The sequence below is a fragment of the Agelaius phoeniceus genome, chromosome 1 (genome assembly GCF_051311805.1).
Source record: "Agelaius phoeniceus isolate bAgePho1 chromosome 1, bAgePho1.hap1, whole genome shotgun sequence".
In the NCBI taxonomy this organism is placed as follows: Eukaryota; Metazoa; Chordata; class Aves; order Passeriformes; family Icteridae; genus Agelaius; species Agelaius phoeniceus.
Genome location: NC_135265.1, coordinates 71,825,965 through 71,845,919, shown reverse-complemented (window position 1 = coordinate 71,845,919; position 19,955 = coordinate 71,825,965). Strand labels below are relative to the sequence as shown.

Genomic DNA, 19,955 nt, shown 5'->3' with positions numbered 1-19,955 from the left:
TCTGCTTTGGAGGGGCAATTCTCCCTCTCCTTCCTACTTCCCATTACAACTTTGCAGATGTTCCCATGGTGTAAGACTGTTCTCAAGCCTTCTTCTCCTCATCTAGGTTTGATAGCAAAACCAAAATAGATATGCCAGTGTTCCTTGAAGCTGAAAGCAAATCCTGATGACTGGTTGCCTTTTTCTTACGTTGCCAAGCAGTTGATTCCTCAGGTTTTGGGGAGGTGCTTCTGCTGGTGGTGGTGTTCCAGCCAGGGAAAGCCTTCTTTCAAGCAGGGTTGGATATTGGGAAAAGTTTCTTCCCCTGAGGACTGGGCACTGGAACAGGCGCCCCAGGGAGGTGGTCAGAGCACCAAGCCTGGCAGAGTTCAAGAATTGTTTGGACAATGCTCTCAGGCACATGGTGTGAGTCTGGGGATGGTCCTGTGCAGGGCCAGGAGCTGCACTCAAGGATCATGATGGGTCCCTTCCAACTCAGCATATTCTGTGATGTGATTATTTTTCATTAAAAATGCTACATTGAATAATTTTATGGTGTTTCAGTTTAGTCTCATTGTCCTTATGTAGTTGTATGTGATCTTCTAGCTATCTAGAAATCATCTACTAGTTAAAATGCCTAGAAATTAGATTATCTCATTAAATCTGTTAATGTTGCAATACTGTATATGAAACTTCCATTTAAAAAAACCTCAAAATGTGAGTTCTACAGATCTGAAGTATAATAGAATAAGGTTCTTTTGGAGGTTGGCAATACTTGGCATTTTGTACCCAACATGCTTCCCATGTGCAAAGTAAACAGTTTGTAATTTAAATTAATTATTGTTTTGCTCCTAATAATAAATTTCACTGAATAAATTCTTGTTGCTGTGATACTATAAATTAAAGTGCTGCAACTATAATATATCCCTGACTTCTTCCTTTTCTTTCTTGCTGAGGTGGAGATGAAGATATATGGAACATAAATAGAAAGTGTCAAAAAAAAAAAAAAGTCCTCAGGAGTCTCAGTTCTCCCTCAAAGGAGGGTGAGTGGGCAGAGGAATCAAAATGATAGTATTTTGGGAAGGATTCTTTTCAAAATCTGTCCAAATGCTTTACAGATTTAATCCTGCAAATGTTTGTGAATGAGAGGTTCACAGACCTTTCCTGTGGTTTCTGACAGCAAAGCTTCATGTGTGTTTTAGAGAGGAGAGTTTTATTGCTGTTCCTTTTTGTGGATGTGTGGCTGTCTCCACTCACACACTTAGATCCCTGGACAGGGGAAGCAAATGAGGTGGTTTTGATCTTGTTCCTCCTCTCTGTTCAAGAGAGATAGCACAGGAGAGGATTTCTGCCATTAGGGTATGTGATCATAAAGGCCTGGCCATTTGCATTCCTCTGCATGGAGGTGACCTGTGAAATGGCTTTCAGAAAGACAAATGTAATGTGATCCCTTCCTCTGGAAGGAGCCAGGCCTAAAGACAATTGGTCAGCGGGTGTGGGCGGGTCACAATGGGAGAGCCTGCTTAAATGACATCTTATTTTAGGTTTTACCCCTGATTACAGGGTGGAGTGTTCAATACAGTTTTAATAAGATTAGGATGTGCTGAACTTTGAAAGATGTGCTTTGGAGAGGAATGGTTTTGGTTTTGTTGGGGTCATTTTGTTTTCAGATGCTAGCATTGGGCAAGGATGGAGGGTAGAACAGTTTCATTTGCTCATCTTTTTTCAAAGTAAACAGTTTAACTACTGTGTCTCTGTGTAGCCACAATATTTTTTCCAATGGTAGAGAAAGCATTCATTTGTAGGGCAGAAAAATGAAATACCATTATGGTCTGACCACAATCAATATACTTAAATGGACTTACTTGTGCTATGTATTATACTGACACTGTTCAGCTGGACTGCTCTTGTGGTATTGAGAGGTCTTGGATTCAAATGCCAGTAAAGCTGATGCTTGACTTTGAGGATGGCATCCTCCCATATGTAGGTGGGCTTTTCGGACTCCTCTGGGAATTTTCACTGAAAGGAGAAAACTTGGATGAATAGCCCCAGCTTCAAGTTGATCCTACTAGTGTTGTACAAAGGACTCATGGTGGGTATTTATGGATCCTTTTCTAAAATTATCAGGAACCAGAGTTAAAGTGGTGCTCTGATGAATTTAAATTCTTGAGGTTGTTTTTAGCACGCTCACTTTCCTGTCAAAGCTGAAATTTATTTATATCAAAACTTGTTTTGATTTCTCCTAGATAACTTCCTGAGGCCTCAGGAGCTCCAAATCAGACTGTGTACTTGGGAAACTGGACCTTTGTCCAGGCTTTTTCCTGCTTTTGCTGTGAGTGTGGGAATTTTCAACATTTTTCTTACAGGGATGTATAGCATCAAAGAAGAAACTTTTAGCGTGTAGTCAGGCTTATGAGCTAGTACTTGTGATTATCCTTTCACAGACCCATGGAGTGCTTTGGACAGAAAACTGGGTTTGGCGATGACTCAGATGTGTGATAGTTCGTTTAATTTAAAAAGGGAATGGAAAAAGCCAATGTCTTCTGGTTTTTTCCTCTCCTTTGTAATAAAACCGTATGATGTGCACTCCTAGACAATTCCCATATGCTATCCAGTTACTCCTAGTCTCTGAGGTAGCAAAGAGAAGAAACTGTGTCAAACCTGATATCTGTGGGCATGTGATAAATCTTCTCTGCCTGTTTCCAGGGGTAGAAAAGCATTGAGAAAATGTTCTCTTTCATGTTTCTTCATGATGCATATCTCTCCCCACTGTTCCCTTCTTCACACTTTATAAAATCAGCTTTCCTTCTGTCTTGTGTTGTTTTTTCCCCCCTGAGGAATGCGGTCTGAGGCACAGAATTTTGCTGCTGACACACATTTAATGTATATCAGTATAATCCAACCTTTGTCATGTAAATTTGACAAAAGAAAACACTTGAATGATTGAAGTCAAGTTAGTGTGAATCAAAGGGTCTGTGTTCTTTAGCAAGGAAACAAGGTGGATGGCTATAAGCAGGCAGAAATCCAGGTAGTGAAGCTTTCCGAGGGTATCTGCAAATCCTGTCTCTCCTTTGTCATCATCCAGGCTTCTGTGTGGTTCTTTGAAGCTGCTTTTGCTGATAAGAGAGAAGTGGAAAAGAAGGGCTGTTAAGGTGATGTTAGGAACAGTCTCTACAGTGTTGTAGGAGAGGGAGAAAGAGGCAACCGAGAGTGTCCTTGTGGCTTGTTGCAGCTCTCACTTTCTGCTGAGTATGTGCTCCGTGCCTACTTACTGAAGTCACAACCAAACCCATTATTGCTCTGACTAGCTCCTTAAAACAAAAGGTTTGTATGAGCATCCTACATAAAATCACATGCACATAGAAATATTGATGACTAGTACATGGGAAAAGCAGCCAAGGTACAGACATAACATGTATGGACTGAGCTTACCTAGCAAGTTGTGAACAAAATAGCTGATATGATCGAGTAAGATTGGATTATAAGGTCAGCCAGAATTCCTTCTAGCAATAGCTTGAAATCTTATGTTAATCAAGCTGAATTTTAAATGACAGATAAGTCTCTGACTAATTGCTTGTGCTGTTTCTTCTGGCTTTTGTATTTCTCTGTCTTTGTGCAATTTAAAGCAGTCACTCAATCGTTACATACTAATTCCTCTCTTTTTATTTATCAGGTATTGTGGCTTTTGATTGTAGATGTTGCCAATTCCAAATCCAGAATTCTGGCCTTTTCTTTGCAGGGCTAAATTTTGGAGGGACTTGACTGAACAAGTTATATATTTTTCAGTATAGTTTCATATCACAGTTATTTGTGATTTTTTAAACTAGACATAGTTGAGATGTGCTAGTAATAGATGTGCTTGCAATATTCTACAGAATTATTTTGATGTAAGCTATTTATCAGTTGGGTCCTATGATAAATCTTGAGTTTAGATTTTGATCTGTGAAACAATGCTGGTACAGTGGTAGGAAGCGTCATACTTAAAATGTTTTACCTTAACAAGGATTTAGATTAGTACATGCCTTTAGATATGTAAGATGCCTGAGTCGTTTCTTCTGATGAAAGAACAAGGAGAAAAATCACTGTACTTGGAACTTGAATATGTTTAAATATACACAAAGTAGCTTAATCATCTTGCAGTTGATGGAATTTTAGTCTAGAATACTTTGAAAGATAACTTTTGTGTTACGTAAGAAGTTAATGCAAAACAATTCTTGACCTAGCATGCACATGTGTTCCTCTGTAGCTTTTTAAAAAAATGTTTGACTACCCACATCTTCCCTCCTTGGGGCAAGGCAGGTATGTTCCACGGGCTTGTGGGGGTTTGCTAAGCTTTTGCTGATAAGGAGCATGGATTCCTACATTTCTGTTGTAGTACTAAGGCATACTGATGAACTTCTGCCAGGGGCTGTCATTCTTCCTTCTCAGAGGAGTGTGCGTTCAAGTGGTTATTTTGAGCTTACATTGCCATGCCTCATGTTGAGCATCTAACACTGATAAAACCTGAAAGCTGCTGCTAACTTCAGTGTAATTTTGCTCTTCAATTCCATCAAGACTCAAGCTTTGCCTAAAACAGTTGGTTAGCTCAGAGCTTTTGCCAATACAGCAATTGCTTTAGACAGGATAAGTATCCTTTGGGATGCCAGGGATTTTACTGTGCTTGTGGCTTTATTGTGCTTTGGGAGTATAACAAGTAGAATTCAATTTTTGCATGACTTCACCAGAAAAAAAGTGCATTTTCAGCATTTTGTTCAGCTGTGCGTTATAGGGGCTGAATTGAGAAGAAAGGGGAAAGGTCAGTTGAGCATTCATTGGGTCCCATCCTACAGAAGCTGTACATGCTGTCATGAAAGTCATGGCAAGTAATGGTGACTTTGTAAGTATTTTTATTTGGCCCCATCTATTACATTTTCACCTCTTTAATATTAGTGCATAGGACTGTATGACTTGAAAGTGGAGTTTTTTGAGGCCATCTTAATAAGGGATAACTTGAAATATATTGCTGAAGTATTCTTTTAAAGAAATACATGTAAGGAATTTGACCAGAATTTAGCACAAGTCTTCCCAGTGTAAGACTAACTCTGTTTTAAATTTACTTTGACCAAAAATACTTGATAGATTATGTCACTGAAGAACTTAGTCAGTAGCTTCCTTAAATGAATCCTAAGTTCAAGATGGGAAAGTTGTTTTAGATAAGACTTCCTGGAAGCCTCTAGACCAATATTGCAGCATTTTGCAACTTTGTTAAAGCACAGGAGGAAGATGACATTTTTTCTTGATGGTACATTTTCAGGATATCTCAGTTATTTCTCCTTGGAGAGGTGACATATGGTTCTTTCCCAAAAGAGTTGGTATTGAGTTTTGCTAGGTGACTCTCTCCCTTTTATAAGCTTTCTTCAAAATGAGATATTTGAACAAAACACAGAATTCAGCCTGCATCTCCATTGTATTTTTAATACAAAAGTTAAACCTTTTAAAACAAAAGCAACCAAGTGTGCCTTTATTTTGCTAAAGTAAACAACCCTGCCTGCATGGATTTCCTGCAGACAGGTGAAGTGAATGGGGATGCAGAAGTCTGAGAGTGAATGTGAAGGACCCATGTTTCAGCTGCAGGAGTAGTCTGTAGGGATAGATGGGGTGAAGAGTTTAAGAACCAGGTGGCTTTTCAGTTTGTTGGTGGTCACTCTGTGTTTATAGATGTTTGCTTGTACAAACTGAACTTCAAAATCTGTCAAAATAACATTGAAGCAGCTAGATCTTGAGTTCACTTGCTACAGTCAGAGCAATTGCATTCCAAGGCTTTGTGTTTGCTGTCTCTACATAGTAATCCAGATGAATTTCCACTGTGCTTGGGTGCTTTTAATTGCAAATAGCATCCTGTCCACTGCTACATATCCTGCTTTAGCTTGTTGCCTTTATTAGGTTGTCCTAGTGTAGGAGTTGTGCTGGTTAGCAATGACTCTTCAATGAATTCTGCTGAATCACTGTTGTGTTTGCCTTCAGAAGCTTTTGCTTATATTTGCTTATATACTTTGATACTTAGGTTTTGACATAAGAGGTATTACAGCCATCATCCATGGATCTACATGGCACTTGATAGAAAAGCTTTTCAGAGAAGTAATTTTTGTTGCATTTTGCCTGTGATATCCTTTGAAGTGTTGATACCATCGTTTTAGGGCTCCTGTGTCAAGATGGTGAGTCTTGTTGAGAACAAGATAAAGGGAATGATCAAGTGAACTAAACTCTGTCTCAGTGGGGAAAGAGGGATATTTTCTGAATTACTAAATACATACAAACCTTTCCTCCAGTGAGGATTTACTTTGAAGTATAAGGCAGGAATATGGCTATAAAACTATTAACTATGTTTTATTGTATCATATCTGTAATGGTAATCCTTGTTTTTAAGGGTGATCTTCCTGTAAAGTAGGAGGAGCATGTTTTACAAAGACTAAAGGGTTGTCTATGTTCTACTCTGCCAGTTTTGTCTCATATTGAATGTTTCCTTAAAGAAAAGGATGAGTTTAACACAGTTCAGTAAAATTCATCATTTGGAGTCTGCTTTTCTGTCTCAGGTGAAAAGATAGTAGAGCCTTCAAGTAGTAGAGCTTGAACTGCTAATTCCTAAAGGATACTTAACTACTTCAGTTTCCCCCAGCACCCATACAATACAGAGTGCAGCAAAATGAGGAGTATAATGAGTAAACTATGGAACTATGCTGATAGTTACATGCCCTTAAGAACAGTGTAATGGTGACCAAGTTCCTCCTTGACCAAGCAGTATAGAATCAGTCTGCAGCCTTGTGTTAAATCTTGCAGCAATCTTTAAGAGTCTAATTAGCTTTGAGGGAAAAATTCAGTTCCTAATTTTGGAATGATTTGACAGGTGAAACTTTGATATATATTCTTGGTCTGTTACCTTTGCAAAAGCAGCCTGCTAGTAGAGACTGTGAGGTGAATCTTTGGTCTAGTTAAATATAAAACCTGCTAATTTTGTGCCTTTTTTTCTAAATTATGACAGTGGGGACAAGAAAGAATACTTCTAATAAGCATGTGTCTGTATGTAGGTTTTCTTTGTAAGTTTCAAATAAAAAAAGAGAGCAGTACAATAGTTTAAAGTTTTACTTTTTTTTTTTTGCTTCCTTTGCCACCCTCTTTTTCTTTTTTAAATCTCACTTGCTGCTTTATTTTTATCTCATTGCACTGGGGCTTGCCTGAAGTCATCAGTGCTGTCCTTAGTTTGACGAGAATGAAAGGGGAAGCAGCCTTACATGACTGAAAAGCTTCAGAAACATTGCAGACAGTAGTTTCATCTGTATTTAATGAAAGGACTTGAGCAAAAGTAGAAATCTGCAGAATGATCTGGCAGTAAGGTTTCAGCAACAGCAATTGCAGCATAGTTTCCCAAAAGGTGGGCAAAGACACTCAAGGGCTTTCTGTGTGTTTTGAGCTAATTGAGGCCTCTCTGCACTTGTATTTAGGCAGGACCAGCGCTGAGCTTTGATTTGCAGGTTTGCAGGCAGGGTGGGATGAGCTGTTCTGGTTTCAGTTCAGTGAGGTGGTGGGGATGGTGCTCCAGGTGTGAACTCAGGGGCTGCCACCCACCCTGCTGGCTCCCCCTAGGGAGTAGCCCAGCTTTCCCAACTGGATTTAGATCAAAATCTTCAAAACTGAATGGTGGTTTTTGGGTGTTCTTTTGCTCCAATGCGTACAAGAATTGATATTCACAGAATATTTGTGTGTGTAATATCTTGTTTCTGAAATGACTTGCTGAAAGCCGTGGGTGGGTTTGATTATATATCCTCTCCAGCAGCAGCCACTGTGTCACAGCTCTGGCCCCTACGTGCCATTCCTCTGCTCTCCATGCTGAACTACTCACCATGAGCTGTCCCTAAGGCCTCTCAGTGAAAAGGAGAAGCAAGAAATGAAAGCAGCCTGTTTTGTCTGAAAGGGCTTGGGGACACCTTGCGAGGAGCAGCTGATGTGGTAGGGCTGATGCAATGCTGGCCTCAGGTTGGGGGCCCAAAACTGTGCAGAGGAGGATGATGATCTCTGTAGCTGCCCAGCTGTAGCAGGAAAAGTACATCCCTAAATTAGGCACTCAGAGTTATTTAAGTCACTTCTGAGAAGTCTCAAACTTCGACACTATTCCTACTGAATAATAACTTAAGCCTCTCTTTACCACTGGCAAATACCCGAGATGGCTTGGGGGGTGGGCAGTCTCTCCAGCTGGCTGGGCTGCCTGCACCATGCAGGTCATGAGGAATTTTTAGTTTTCATTCCATCAAACCAATATTAGTAATAAAAATAAGACCTGCTGCACAGAAGTGAACGTGTTTCTTATGTCAACACTTTCCCCTGCTCTTATTTTGGTAATGTCTTAAGTTGCTCTTTAAAGACAGACTTTATTGGCTGTACTTTTCAGACAGCGGGGAATACGAAGTACTTGCAACTTAATCAGCCGTATTGCTGAAGAGAGATTTTTTTTTTTCTCCCCAAGTACTTTTATGTCCCATAATGAGCTGGTATTTTATAACTTCTGATGGTAATGTATTCCATATGCCTTTCATCGCTGGGATAAAGAGCTTTACTCCAGAATCCAAAGCAAGTGGCTGTGGGTATTTATTTAATAAAGTTTGAAGTCTCTGCACCAAGCAGGATGTCAGTGTGTTGTGTACCCGGAGCTTCCTAGGCTGCTTATGGTGAGATCTTAGTTCTTTAACATCATGGAAAGATTACTCCTGTCCCATTCTGCTTCCTATGAAGCAGGGTAGGTTCTGTGATTCTAAAGACAGTCCTGTTTCAGTCAAATTCCTTGCTTTTCTTTATCCTTGTGAATACCGCTAGTTTCCCTCCAGGACTTGGGAGGAGTTAAAACTGAGAGGAATTCAGCCATGAATATCAAGATAGCCAAATGAGTGGTCTGCTCATAATTCCTTGAGGCATCTCTTCTAATGCCTTGCACAGAACAAAGGTCCTGTTGTGGGGGTGCTTAGGAGTTGCTGTAGTCTTGGAGACTTGACAGGAATGAAAAATAATCTTTTTATGGTTTCTTGCTAAAATACTCAAACTGCTTTGGTTGGGCTTAGCATTTGAAAAACATTTTCTGGTATATGACTCTTCTGGATGTTCTGGCTTATTTGCCTTCACTCTGATCAGTGCAACAATAATTATAATATAAAGTTTTTGGCAGGATTGAAATTTATGTTTCAAGTCACAAAGGATCATCATTGCCATTTTATCTGCATGACTGTTGGCTTTGATATATTATCACAGGCCCTTGTGAAAACTCATTTGCTTCCTTCAGGGTTAGTTAAAACTGAAGAATCATCTCAATATGTGAATCTCATGCAGCCTTCTAAGTCTTGAATTGGAGGTCTGTGAGGCAAATTGAGGGACCTAATTTCAGAACTGCTGATGCTTTTACTGAAAACAGTGCTTCCACTGGCACTGTTAGAGGCAGGGTACCTCAAAACCAACAGATTTTTGGTGGTGATGCTGTAGTTGTGCCGTAATTTGTGGTGTTTGATTCATGGCCTGAAGGCATTCTGCTGTAGCCTAAATTGCTCCCCATCTTTCTATACTCTTGGAAGAAAAAAATGTCACTTGCCTTCTGATTTGGTTGTTTTCCAGGTCATAGAAAAGGCAGGTGCAGTTCTGAGCCTTTCCCTTGTCCTCCACTCCCCAGCCCGTCAGGGATGAGCCCTCTTGCAGGAGACTCTGCCACCTGCTGCTTTCCTCCCTGAAGTGAGGAATCTAAGCCAGCCTTAGATTGCTTCACATTCTTTCCAAACCCCGTCCCACTTCTGCTGTGGCAGAGCGCACTGTCATTTAAACTTTTCCTGCTTTTATGTTCTCTTGGCAGCTAATACCTGAGCTCTTTAAATCTTAGTCTGTCCAAGCTTATTTTTTAGTAGGCAAGGCTGCTACTTTTCAAACAGCTTTTGCTCACAGTTACCTGCAAAAATACTTGGGCGGATTTATGAATCTAGGAATTTAGTTCAACAACTAGTTGGTATGTCCTTGATTAACCTCTGTTTAAAATCAAAATAAGCCAGTAGCTTTTAACTCTTTTTTTCCCCACTTGCATGATAATAGTATCACAGTGTTTTATCAAATATCAATGATGACAGTCTTTAAGCAGGAAGAAAACTGAATATGTGAGCAGATTGCGTCTCAGGCAACAACATGTGATCCAATATTAAACATGAGCTTTTCAAGTTACAGAATCAGGGAAGAGCCCAGGTTGGAAGGAACCTTGAAAGATCATCTGGTGCAACCAGATGGTTGGTTATGTAGTGAAGTAGACAAGAAATGGAAGAGAGAAATCATTTGCTTTAATGAAATTGGTCCTGTGTTTATTTCTGTATGTTCTCACCAAGAACCTTCTGGCTTTCACTTAGCAAAGGACAGTACTTGCTGGGAAAAAGGCACCTTAAATCCTTTGAAGGGCTCCTTGGAGTTTAAAGGATTCGGTTTGGTTTTTTTTTCTTGTATTTGTAGGAGTAACTGAAGGTTCTTATTCCAGTAATTTTCTAGTCAAATATGAAGTTTGAGAGAAAATACAGTTCATATCTAGCAGGAATACTTCTAGTGATGGCTCTCTTCCAGTTTTTTTAATAAACCTTTACTAATGGTACTAATCTTGTGACTTAAAAATGCTGAGAATTTATGTGAAATTTTAGGAACTATTTTTCAGAGAATTCTGAGTAGTTTCGCAGTAATAGCTGTGCCTAACATCATGTACTTAGTCCAAGAGGGTCTGGTCCTAGAAAGCAGATTTCTCAGGCATCTGAATTTATTTTCCCCTGTAACTTTTTCCAAGACTAGCTTTCCAGTACTCCTTGTGAAGTGTGAGTACCAAGCGTGGTAGTCTTTTTACCACTGGACTAGGCAGGATAATGCTACTACTTGATTGCCCCAGAATGCTGTTGTGTTTCCTACCAAGCATCTTGGCTGCAGCACTGTAGCCAGAGCTCATACTCTCCTAAAACATTTCTGAGGTTTGGTGTTTTCCAGGACACAGGTCTGCCCAGATTAAGTGCAAATTATGCCTTTTGTTCCTGAATGTTTGTGAAAGTTGCATTTGGTTCTGTTGAAATGCTAAATGAGCTTGTCTTCCCAAGAGACTGAATTTATGTCTTGCAGTCTTAAGGGGTTTCTATCAGCAGCATGTTCTGCTTCTCCTGGGAAGTTAGAGAGCACATAGTCAGAGAACAGACCTGGGAATCAGGTCATAAAAGAAAATTTTAGAGGTGCAGCTGCACCTGACAGCTCTTCCTTATACAGTTGTGCTATTAGTATTTATCAAGCACTTTTTACTCCATTACAGAGATGCGGTTGTTTGTGTTAATTCTTTAATCAGTGCTCTGCGGCATTTTGCACAAGCTAGATAAATTCTCAGTTACTTTAAGAACTAAATGTTTCATATTCCAAATGTAGTGTTTGGTTCAGCTTTTGTGTTTGTTAAGGCTGAGTTGCTCTAATTTACTCACTTGTATTCTCTATCAGTTGTCTTGTGGCTTTGCACGGAATGGGTGTCTCATTTCCCTGTGTTAGGCAAAGAGTTAATCCACAGTTTCTGTGGCTGGATATGAATTTGCTTGGCAGTGTAACTACTGCTTTCTTGGAGCACCTATTTTTGAATTTGATGCTGATACCTTGTGGGCATTAAAGTTTCCGTGTTTCAGCTTCAAGCAACAGTGATGTTCCTGCAGATCCAAACTGGCAGACATTGGTAGCCTAAATGCTGGTGTTTATTAGAGCAGAGCAAGGCTTGAGGGTAACTGTGCCAAGTGTTTGCTCATTAAATTGGCAGGAAGATTCAAAAAGGCTGCTTTTAAAGATAAGGATAAGAATTGGCATGGGCTGGCAGGGGTGAGAGAATGGCAGTGGATAGGGCATGTGGTAGGTGTCTTCTATCTTTCTGTAGACAGTTTGAAGGCAAGAGCAGACTCATTGAGACAAATGAGCTGTCATGCAAGCAGGAATAATAGCAAGTTGAAGTAATAGTGTGTAGCACTTGTCACTGCTGGAGATCAGTAGGCACAGCTCTGAAATATTAGTGTTAGAATGAACTCTTTGCTTTTCTGGAGTCCTAATGAGTTATTAATTCCTTGTATTTAGGAATTTTGGTAAATATTAGTGTGGGGAAATTAGTGATTTATCTTTTATCATGATAGGGAAGCTACTTGAAATTAACATACCCTTTGGTTTGTTTATCCAGGGGAGCTCCCTCCCAAAGTTCATTGACACTGGTGTTCTTACATAAATTTGAACTGGTTTAACCTGAACATGATTAGCTCTTGTCTCTGTTTGCCAAATACTTACATGTATTTGGATTACTCAAATCTGGGCTGGACTGTTTAGGGTTTGATAGGGTAACTTGGTGTAGATAAATCAGATTAGAATGAGTAAATTGTGCCTCCCGTTTACATCCTGAAAGAACAGAGTGAGAGATGCTTGTCTTTGTGTTGCCATCGCTCACGATGTTTTCTGTAGAGTAGAATCTTATTAGTAGATTAGATTAGTAGAATCTGAGACATTTAAAGTCATTTAACAGATTTGGTCTAATTGGTAGTTATGCTAATAATATGAATTACTAAAAATAATGAATTCATTGTAATATGCACAAAATAACCTCACTCTTTACGAATCTTTACTCAGACTAAAGCAGGGTCTTTGAGGGATTTCATCTACATTGCCCCTGCTAATGTAATGGCTGAGTGTGCTGTGTCTGCTGTGGGGTTTGGACTGAGCAGTGTGGGCAGGAGAGGTAGGGCCTGTGCTCTTTGGGAAGCTTTTGAAGCTGTTTGAACCATGACCTGAAGGATAGCCAAGAGAGACATGGAAATGCAAAGATATGGGTCAGCATGCGCTACATCTCCCCCTTCTGCAGTTACCGCATGCCTTGTGAACTCAACAGGAACCAATTCCTTATTGTTGCAGATGAACATTTGATTTCCAGGTTCCAGAGAGAAGGCTGATACCATTAATTGGTGCTTCTATGGTTATTGCAGATTGTTTAATGTGATCTGCTCCTTATCATACCAACCTGTCATATCCTTCTACCTATGGAAAAAGACTGTACTGAAGCTAATATTAAATTACCTGCTTGAATGGTTTTGAAGCTGTACATCATTTGCCATGCTGCAGTTTGTAGCTTGAAAATTTCCTGATCAAGTCTCAGGGTGACTTGAGTGAAAGAGGCAAAGATTTTCTTTGATTAAGTGGATGCTTTTGTTTCTATTTCAGGAAAGCCCCACAGCACTGGCAGCTCCGAACGGATTCAGCTCTCAGGAATGTACAATGTTCGAAAAGGGAAAATACATTTGCCAGTCAACAGATGGACAAGACGCCAAGCTATCCTTTGTGGAACATGCCTAATTGTCTCATCAGTAAAAGAGAGCCAGACTGGAAAGATGCATGTCCTCCCTTTAATTGGTGGAAAAGTAAGATACTTTATTTCATTTATTTGCTTGGTTAACCCGTGTCTCTTTAGGAAGAGAAGATTGCACTCAATTAGGATGATTCTGACTATCCAAAAGCTTGTTTCTATAAATGGGATTTTCAAAGTATATAAATGACTTTTGATTATGGTCGGTCATATTTAATGATTTAGAATATTTGAATTAAAACTACAAAGAAAAGCAATGGATGCACAATTAGTGTCTTTTTCTGGTGTGTAGTGTTAAGTGGTTTATGTATGCAGTAGCATACAGCCAAAGGATACATGCAGGTCTGTTGTGTATGCTCTCTGCCATTCCTCCTCATTGAGGTTTTATCCATGCTGGGTTATTCTTAAGTTCTGAAAATTAATAAATAAGGGCATGGGCTTATTCTGAACATAGTGGGAGGAGTTTTTGAGTATTCAGCATTGTATGAGTAGTGGTCTGTTGTAAGCTAACAGCAACAAACATTTTTCCTTGTGAAAAGCAAAAACCAGACTTTTTTCTGATAGATTTCATCTAAAACCCAGGAGTTCCAGACTGAACACAAGGAAATATTTTTTTCCCACTGGGATGGTGACTGAGCACTGCCTTGGGTTACCCAGATAGGTGATGGCATATCCATCACCCCTGGAGATACTTAAAAACCATCTGGACATGGTCCTGGGCAACTGGCTTTAAGTGCACCTGCTTGAGCTGGGTGTTGAACCAGATGACCTCTGGAGGTCCCTTCCAACCTTAACTCTTCTGTGAAACTGTAGTGAAGACAGTAAGATTACAACATCACTGTTTTAAACTAAGCAGTGTTTCAGAAAACTATTATTGGCTTGTTTAACTGAGGTAATGGGAAGAGAATCATAATCTTGAGGATGAATTTACAGCTTAAGTAATCCTCCTTTACCTTACATACTGGTAAGTTGAATTCTAAAGAGTTATTTGGAGATAAACAAGCCTCACAGTATTATATATGGCAGACTGGAGTTGATTCATTAATATTCTATACTAGCGGTGTGAAAAGCAGAGCTGCCTTCTATGAGCTGTTTTTCCTGCCTCTTTTATGATTCTTCACGTGATTCTCCAACTCTTCCTGGGAGATACTGAAGTAGAAACATTGTCTTCTTTTGGCAACAGTGTGTGAACTCTGGAGAGTGAATTGTATTCTTGGCTGTAGATTGCTGGAAAGGACAGGATTAAGGTTCTCATCAGCCTTCTCTTTGAGATAAATATTCTTTTCATCTCAATATATTTCTTTTAATTTTAAAAGGGAAAAGATTCTGTACCATTTTAATTGCTTTATGTGGAATTTCTAAGCAGCTTTTGCACAGAAATGCCTTATGTGATATAAAACATGCAGACTGTTAAGCACAAAGTTGACAACAAATTTTAAAAGAAAAGGATAACTAAGCTCAGAAAAATGTACTGAGGGCTTCTGCTGACAAAGCTTGGGAGGAGGGTGCTTGGCACAGAACTAAGTGTTTTTTAAATTATTGCTCAAAAAATATTCTTCCTCATCCCCATAAATACTCTGCACTTCCTGGTTTGCAAAGGCTTTCCAAAATGCTGTACTGAGACATTGAGACCATAAGTTGTGTGGGACTTCTCGTGTATGGTAGCAGAATGATGTACTCTGGGTGTTTTTTAACAAGTTGAGAAATGCCAAAGAATTTAATTGGGCTGTAAGAGAAGCATTTTGTTAAGCCTGTTTTTAATAGCTGGGGAGTAAAAATTGTATTTTTTTAGGTTGCATAAAAACAGCCTTAAATGCGTTTCACTGGCAAACCTTTTTTGGTGTTCAGTTTCTATTAAAATGTTTATGTTCTTGATGGTTTTCTCTGTTAGCTCTGTCCTTCTTCTTTTCTCATTCCTGCTTGTGTAGATTTCATGGATATTTGACACCCAAGATCCAGCTTGGTTGTTTGAGATGGTTAGTCTGGCTCTACTTGATGATCTGCTCTTGGGCACACTTGAACTTTGCCTTGGGGAGTTCTGCAAAGAGGGTTTTGATTCTTGTTGACTCACAATTTTGTGTCTCTGCCATAGGTGGAAGAAGTGAAAAAGCACCAGCACTGTTTAGCATTTAGCTCCTCTGGACCTCAAAGCCAGACCTACTACATTTGTTTCGATAACTTCACTGAATATCTGCGATGGCTGCGACAAGCATCAAAGGTGAGGATGCTGCTAACTCTGCTGTGAATGGCATGTCTGGAGAGTTTCCCCCAGTTCAGTCTTCTCCATGCAGCAATACTGTTCCTTTTTGATTGTCAAGAACTGATGTTCCTGCTGTTCGTGTTTTTTTGAAATACCCAGATTGAGAGCTCGTGGTAATAGGCACGAGCACAGGCAATAGGGAGGTGAATTTTTTCTGCATTTACACCAACACTTCTTTCTGCTGAGGTTGTGTAAGCAAAGTGCTGTACTGAACTTCTTCCATTTTCTTATCAGCTGGATGGATCTACTGAGATCATTATAACAACAAGGATGACAAATATAACTGTCATCATTTCAGTTAAAAAGCATTTTTTCAGTGTTATTAAAACCTATAAGTAATGTCAGGGTTTTTAAAGTTCATTCCTTACATAGAACCTAAATATTAAATTGCTAGAATAAAGGAATTTTTTCCTGCTTTGAAGTGTTGCTGAACCTCTCTCTAGTTTAATAACTGATTTTTGGGTTATTTGTAATAAGCAAATAATTTTCTGTCAGTGAAAAAAGGTTGCTAACTAAAACCTTTGTAAAGTAAATTTTATACTGGGCTAAGAACACAATTAATTATAGGAATTTAGGGCCTGCATTTTTTTTGTTTAACTCTTCAGTTCCACTTTCTGTTGTTGAAAGGTATTTTTGCAGTTGTCTGTTTTATCTTTTAATCCCTGCCACTTTTTTGCTAAAGCTTTATATATCTTAAACCATTATATTTTTCATACTTACTACAACTGAAGTTTTTTTACTATGCTGTCAGCATGCTCTATTTGGCTTTGTAGTTAGCCCTAAACTGCTCATTAGTTCTGTACTTGATAGGACTCTCCATGCTCTTTACTATGTAAAAGCAACTTAGTTGTATGTAGCAGTACTTGGAGACACTTATGTAGCACTAGGTCTGTTTTGTCTTTAGATTGCAATAATGTATTATCCAGCTGATAGCCAGTGATACAGCCTAGGTTGTGAGCTTTTTAAAAGGTTTGATTGGATGTCAAACTTTCTTCAAACAGTAACTAATGCACCTTCTAGCACATGCATCATTTAAAACGTCTTTTAGGGTTTTTTTCTCCTAGTAAGTTTTAAAATTCTTTCTAAAGAAGCTGTTCTGGCATATCTGCTTAGGTCTGTTAAGCCTCAAGGTAAAAATCCCCAAGGCGTGTTTTATGAGATGGTGAGGCACGGTCCGTCAGGTTTTTGAGTCCTTGCTGCTTTGGGGCTGTCTCTAGGACAGTGGTGTCCTTTCATCTCCAGAGGGTTTGACATCAGATAAATGAAAGGCAATTCTAATGAGTGAGGAAAACAGTGGAAGACAATGAACTTCAGAGCTAGAGATAAATGGCCAGAAAGCCCCTCTGAATTACTGGCAGCATAAGCTTGTTCTGTGCCATGCTGTGCTTCTCTCTTTCTCTCTGGTTCACCCAAATGACTAACAGCATCGGGATGATAGCCAGCATGAGAACATATCCTCATGCACTCATGATAACCTCCCATTCTTATGTAAGTGTAGAAAGAAAATACATAGTTTCAAGTGTCTTTTCAGACTGTCAGAAGTGAAGAAACTCTCTATGCTATTCTTTTAGTTGGTAAAACATGCTTCGAGGAAAAATAAAGGCATTTTAACCCCAACTTCCCAACCCCCAAACCTGAAAATTGGCATTCTGCATTCATGGATTTTCAAACAATATTTTGCCACTTCAAGTTGTTTTTTTTGATGTTTGGGGCTCCTGTCCTGAGACGGAAAAACAGAGACAAGCATGATTGTATGCAAGGCAGTCGTGTGGGAAGTGCTGCACAGTAACATTGTTTCTGAAGAACAGAAACAGAGAAACTAGTAATGCTGCAAAAGTAACTCAGATTTCCTCCAGCTGGTGCTGTTTGTGTCAAAGAGCTTAACTGTAAGGTGCACCACCCTTGATTCACATGTATAAAGAAATGACAAAAGTTGAATCTTCAGCTCTGTAGTTCAGGAAAACTAACATTCATTTGCTATTGCTGGGAAAAAAACCCAACATTTATATGAGGTATTCTACCTCAGGTGTTTGGGAACTAATCTAGTTCAAAGCTGCTGCAACAATCATGCTAACTAAGAAAATACTGAGTAAAGCACTGTGTTTCTAAAAGCAAGCAAATTTAGGAAGGGCGCTATTATGGCTCTGAAACTTAGCTTCTAGTTGCTTGCTATGGGCTAGGTCATATGGTGCTTACAGATTCTTCCCCTAATACTGGTGTTGTATATAGTACTTGCACTTCTGTGAGTTGTTATGAATAATATTTAAGACTGTATTTTAAATATAGATGTTGTTTAATGACATTTGTTCTGAAAGTGACATTTGTGTTAACTTATATTCAGTGGTAGTTCTTCAGAGTAGTTCCTCTCCTTTGTGCTCCTGCTATGTGCTGCTGAAAACTGAGGCTTCTGATTCTTACTTAGTGTAATGAAAGCTTTAATTATAAATTTTAATGCAGAAGGAAATCCCTGGTAAAATACTTCATTAAAATGGCTCAATTCAGTTTTAACTATGAAAAAGCAATTAATATCTATCTTCTGTATACTTCAGAAGAGTTAGAAGATGATGTTATTTTAACTTTTAAATAACAAACTCAATCTTGAAAGGAAGCTTGCAAAGAATGCTTGCTCTGCAGCCTTTCTCCCCACAGAATATTGGCAATGTTGACTTTTTAGTGGTGGTTCAGAATGAGACAAATCCTAATGCATCACTCCTGCAATAAATATGTGTATGCTAGAAAAGATTTGAATTTGTGTTTGTGGAGACTGGAGTTTAATTGAATTAAAAATAAGCATTGCTCCTGTATAATCAGATTCATTCTAACAGTGGAATCTATCACAGCCAAGACTGCTCTCGTGCTCTACCTCTGTAAATTTTTGGAAGGTGAATAGGTATTGGGATTGGTTTTCCTATATGTATGTGTCCTGAGGTGAACAGAACTTATGTTTTCAGGACAGACTAGAATTATTGCACAAATACTGACCTAAATATCGAACTTGGTGACATACTTATTCCAAATAGGCCACTTTTAGATACGCTGATTTAGCCTCAAACAGAATATTTTTAAAAGCTGGAGATCTGTCTTGTTCGTGAATATTGATAGTTCTATACCACAGTGCACTTCTTTCCTTTTACTTTCCAAAAACTGGAGGGCTTATTAAGGAAGCTTAAAAGGAAAACAACAGCAACAGATTTGGTCCTTTGTGATCTAATGCATTCGTTCTCTTGCCAAATGTTGAAAAATAGGCTTATGCAACTGGGAAGGGGGAGCAGAGGAGAAAGAAAGAAACATCTTCACAGCTTTAAAGAACTTTGTCTGCATAAAGTTCTCCATGATAGTTATGGAACTGGCACAATTACTTGCACAGCAGATCTGCCACTGTTTGCTACTTGAATGTCAAATGCAGAAGGACAGGGCAAAGAACTTGTGTTTAATAGGGAGGAGGATGTGGTGAGGGGGTTCCTCATTTGCAACTTCCAAAAGCTAAAAAGCTACACCTTTACTGTGGAAGAGAGAGAGGTGTTATACACATACGGTGTTAGGGAGTGGTGGAGCTTGCTGTTATGAGGCTTTTATTTGGGATGTGGTCTGCTGTTGGATGCTTCTATCAGCTAAACCTAGCAATTTTTCATCATGTGAAATTTCTGTTGTGAGTGTTGCCTATGACACAGTTCATGACATGGGTGGTTTGGGTGGAGTATAAAAGGATTAGCAGTCCTCTATGTTCCAAGGCATGCAGTTAAAATGGGATGTCAAGGCCTGCCTAGGAAATTCAGTATAGCAGAGCTTATTCTAGGTGCATTACAGAATTTTATCTTCTTGTAAATAGTGTGCCCCACTGGGCTTGCTGGGATGAGTTATGATACCCCACAGAACCTCTGTCTCCCCTCCTGGCTGCAGGAGGGCAGGAAGTATGTCAACAGCTTCATGTGACAATTATTTCCTGCTTTAGTGCTTGGTTCAGTGGGGCAGGTAGAGGAAGAGAGGAGATGAGGGACAAGGGCTGTGAACAGGGCATGTCTGTGTAGGTAGGGAGAGATGTGCAGGCACAGAACCTTGTGTGTCTGCACACTATTGACCAGAATTGGACAGCTGTGGTTGGGCATAAGTTGTCATGTGGGGCTTAGATGCTTGCACACAAAAGAGGCCTGCTGTTGAAAATACAAGGAATGTCCAAAAATAGGATTTTAAACCTACAAAATTTAAGAGTTTTCTCTTGTCTGCTTTTATATTTTCTTTTCCCTGTTACAGTTATCTCTGTGTTAATGTCTGTCATGGAAGTATGTGGTGTTCCAAACAACTGTAGCCTGTGAAAAAGGAGAG

The 19,955-nt window shown here is 39.3% G+C and overlaps 1 protein-coding gene across 1 annotated transcript in view; it reads left to right on the top strand.

Annotated features, from left to right (window-relative positions):
* The window catches only part of PHLPP1 (PH domain and leucine rich repeat protein phosphatase 1), a 136,770-nt gene that overhangs the window by 59,700 nt on the left and 57,115 nt on the right, over positions 1-19,955 (top strand). The window contains exons 2-3 of the mRNA XM_054638764.2: positions 13,231-13,427; positions 15,465-15,590. Of these exons, the coding sequence (XP_054494739.1) occupies positions 13,231-13,427; positions 15,465-15,590 (323 nt within the window). The remainder of the gene's footprint in view (positions 1-13,230; positions 13,428-15,464; positions 15,591-19,955) is intronic.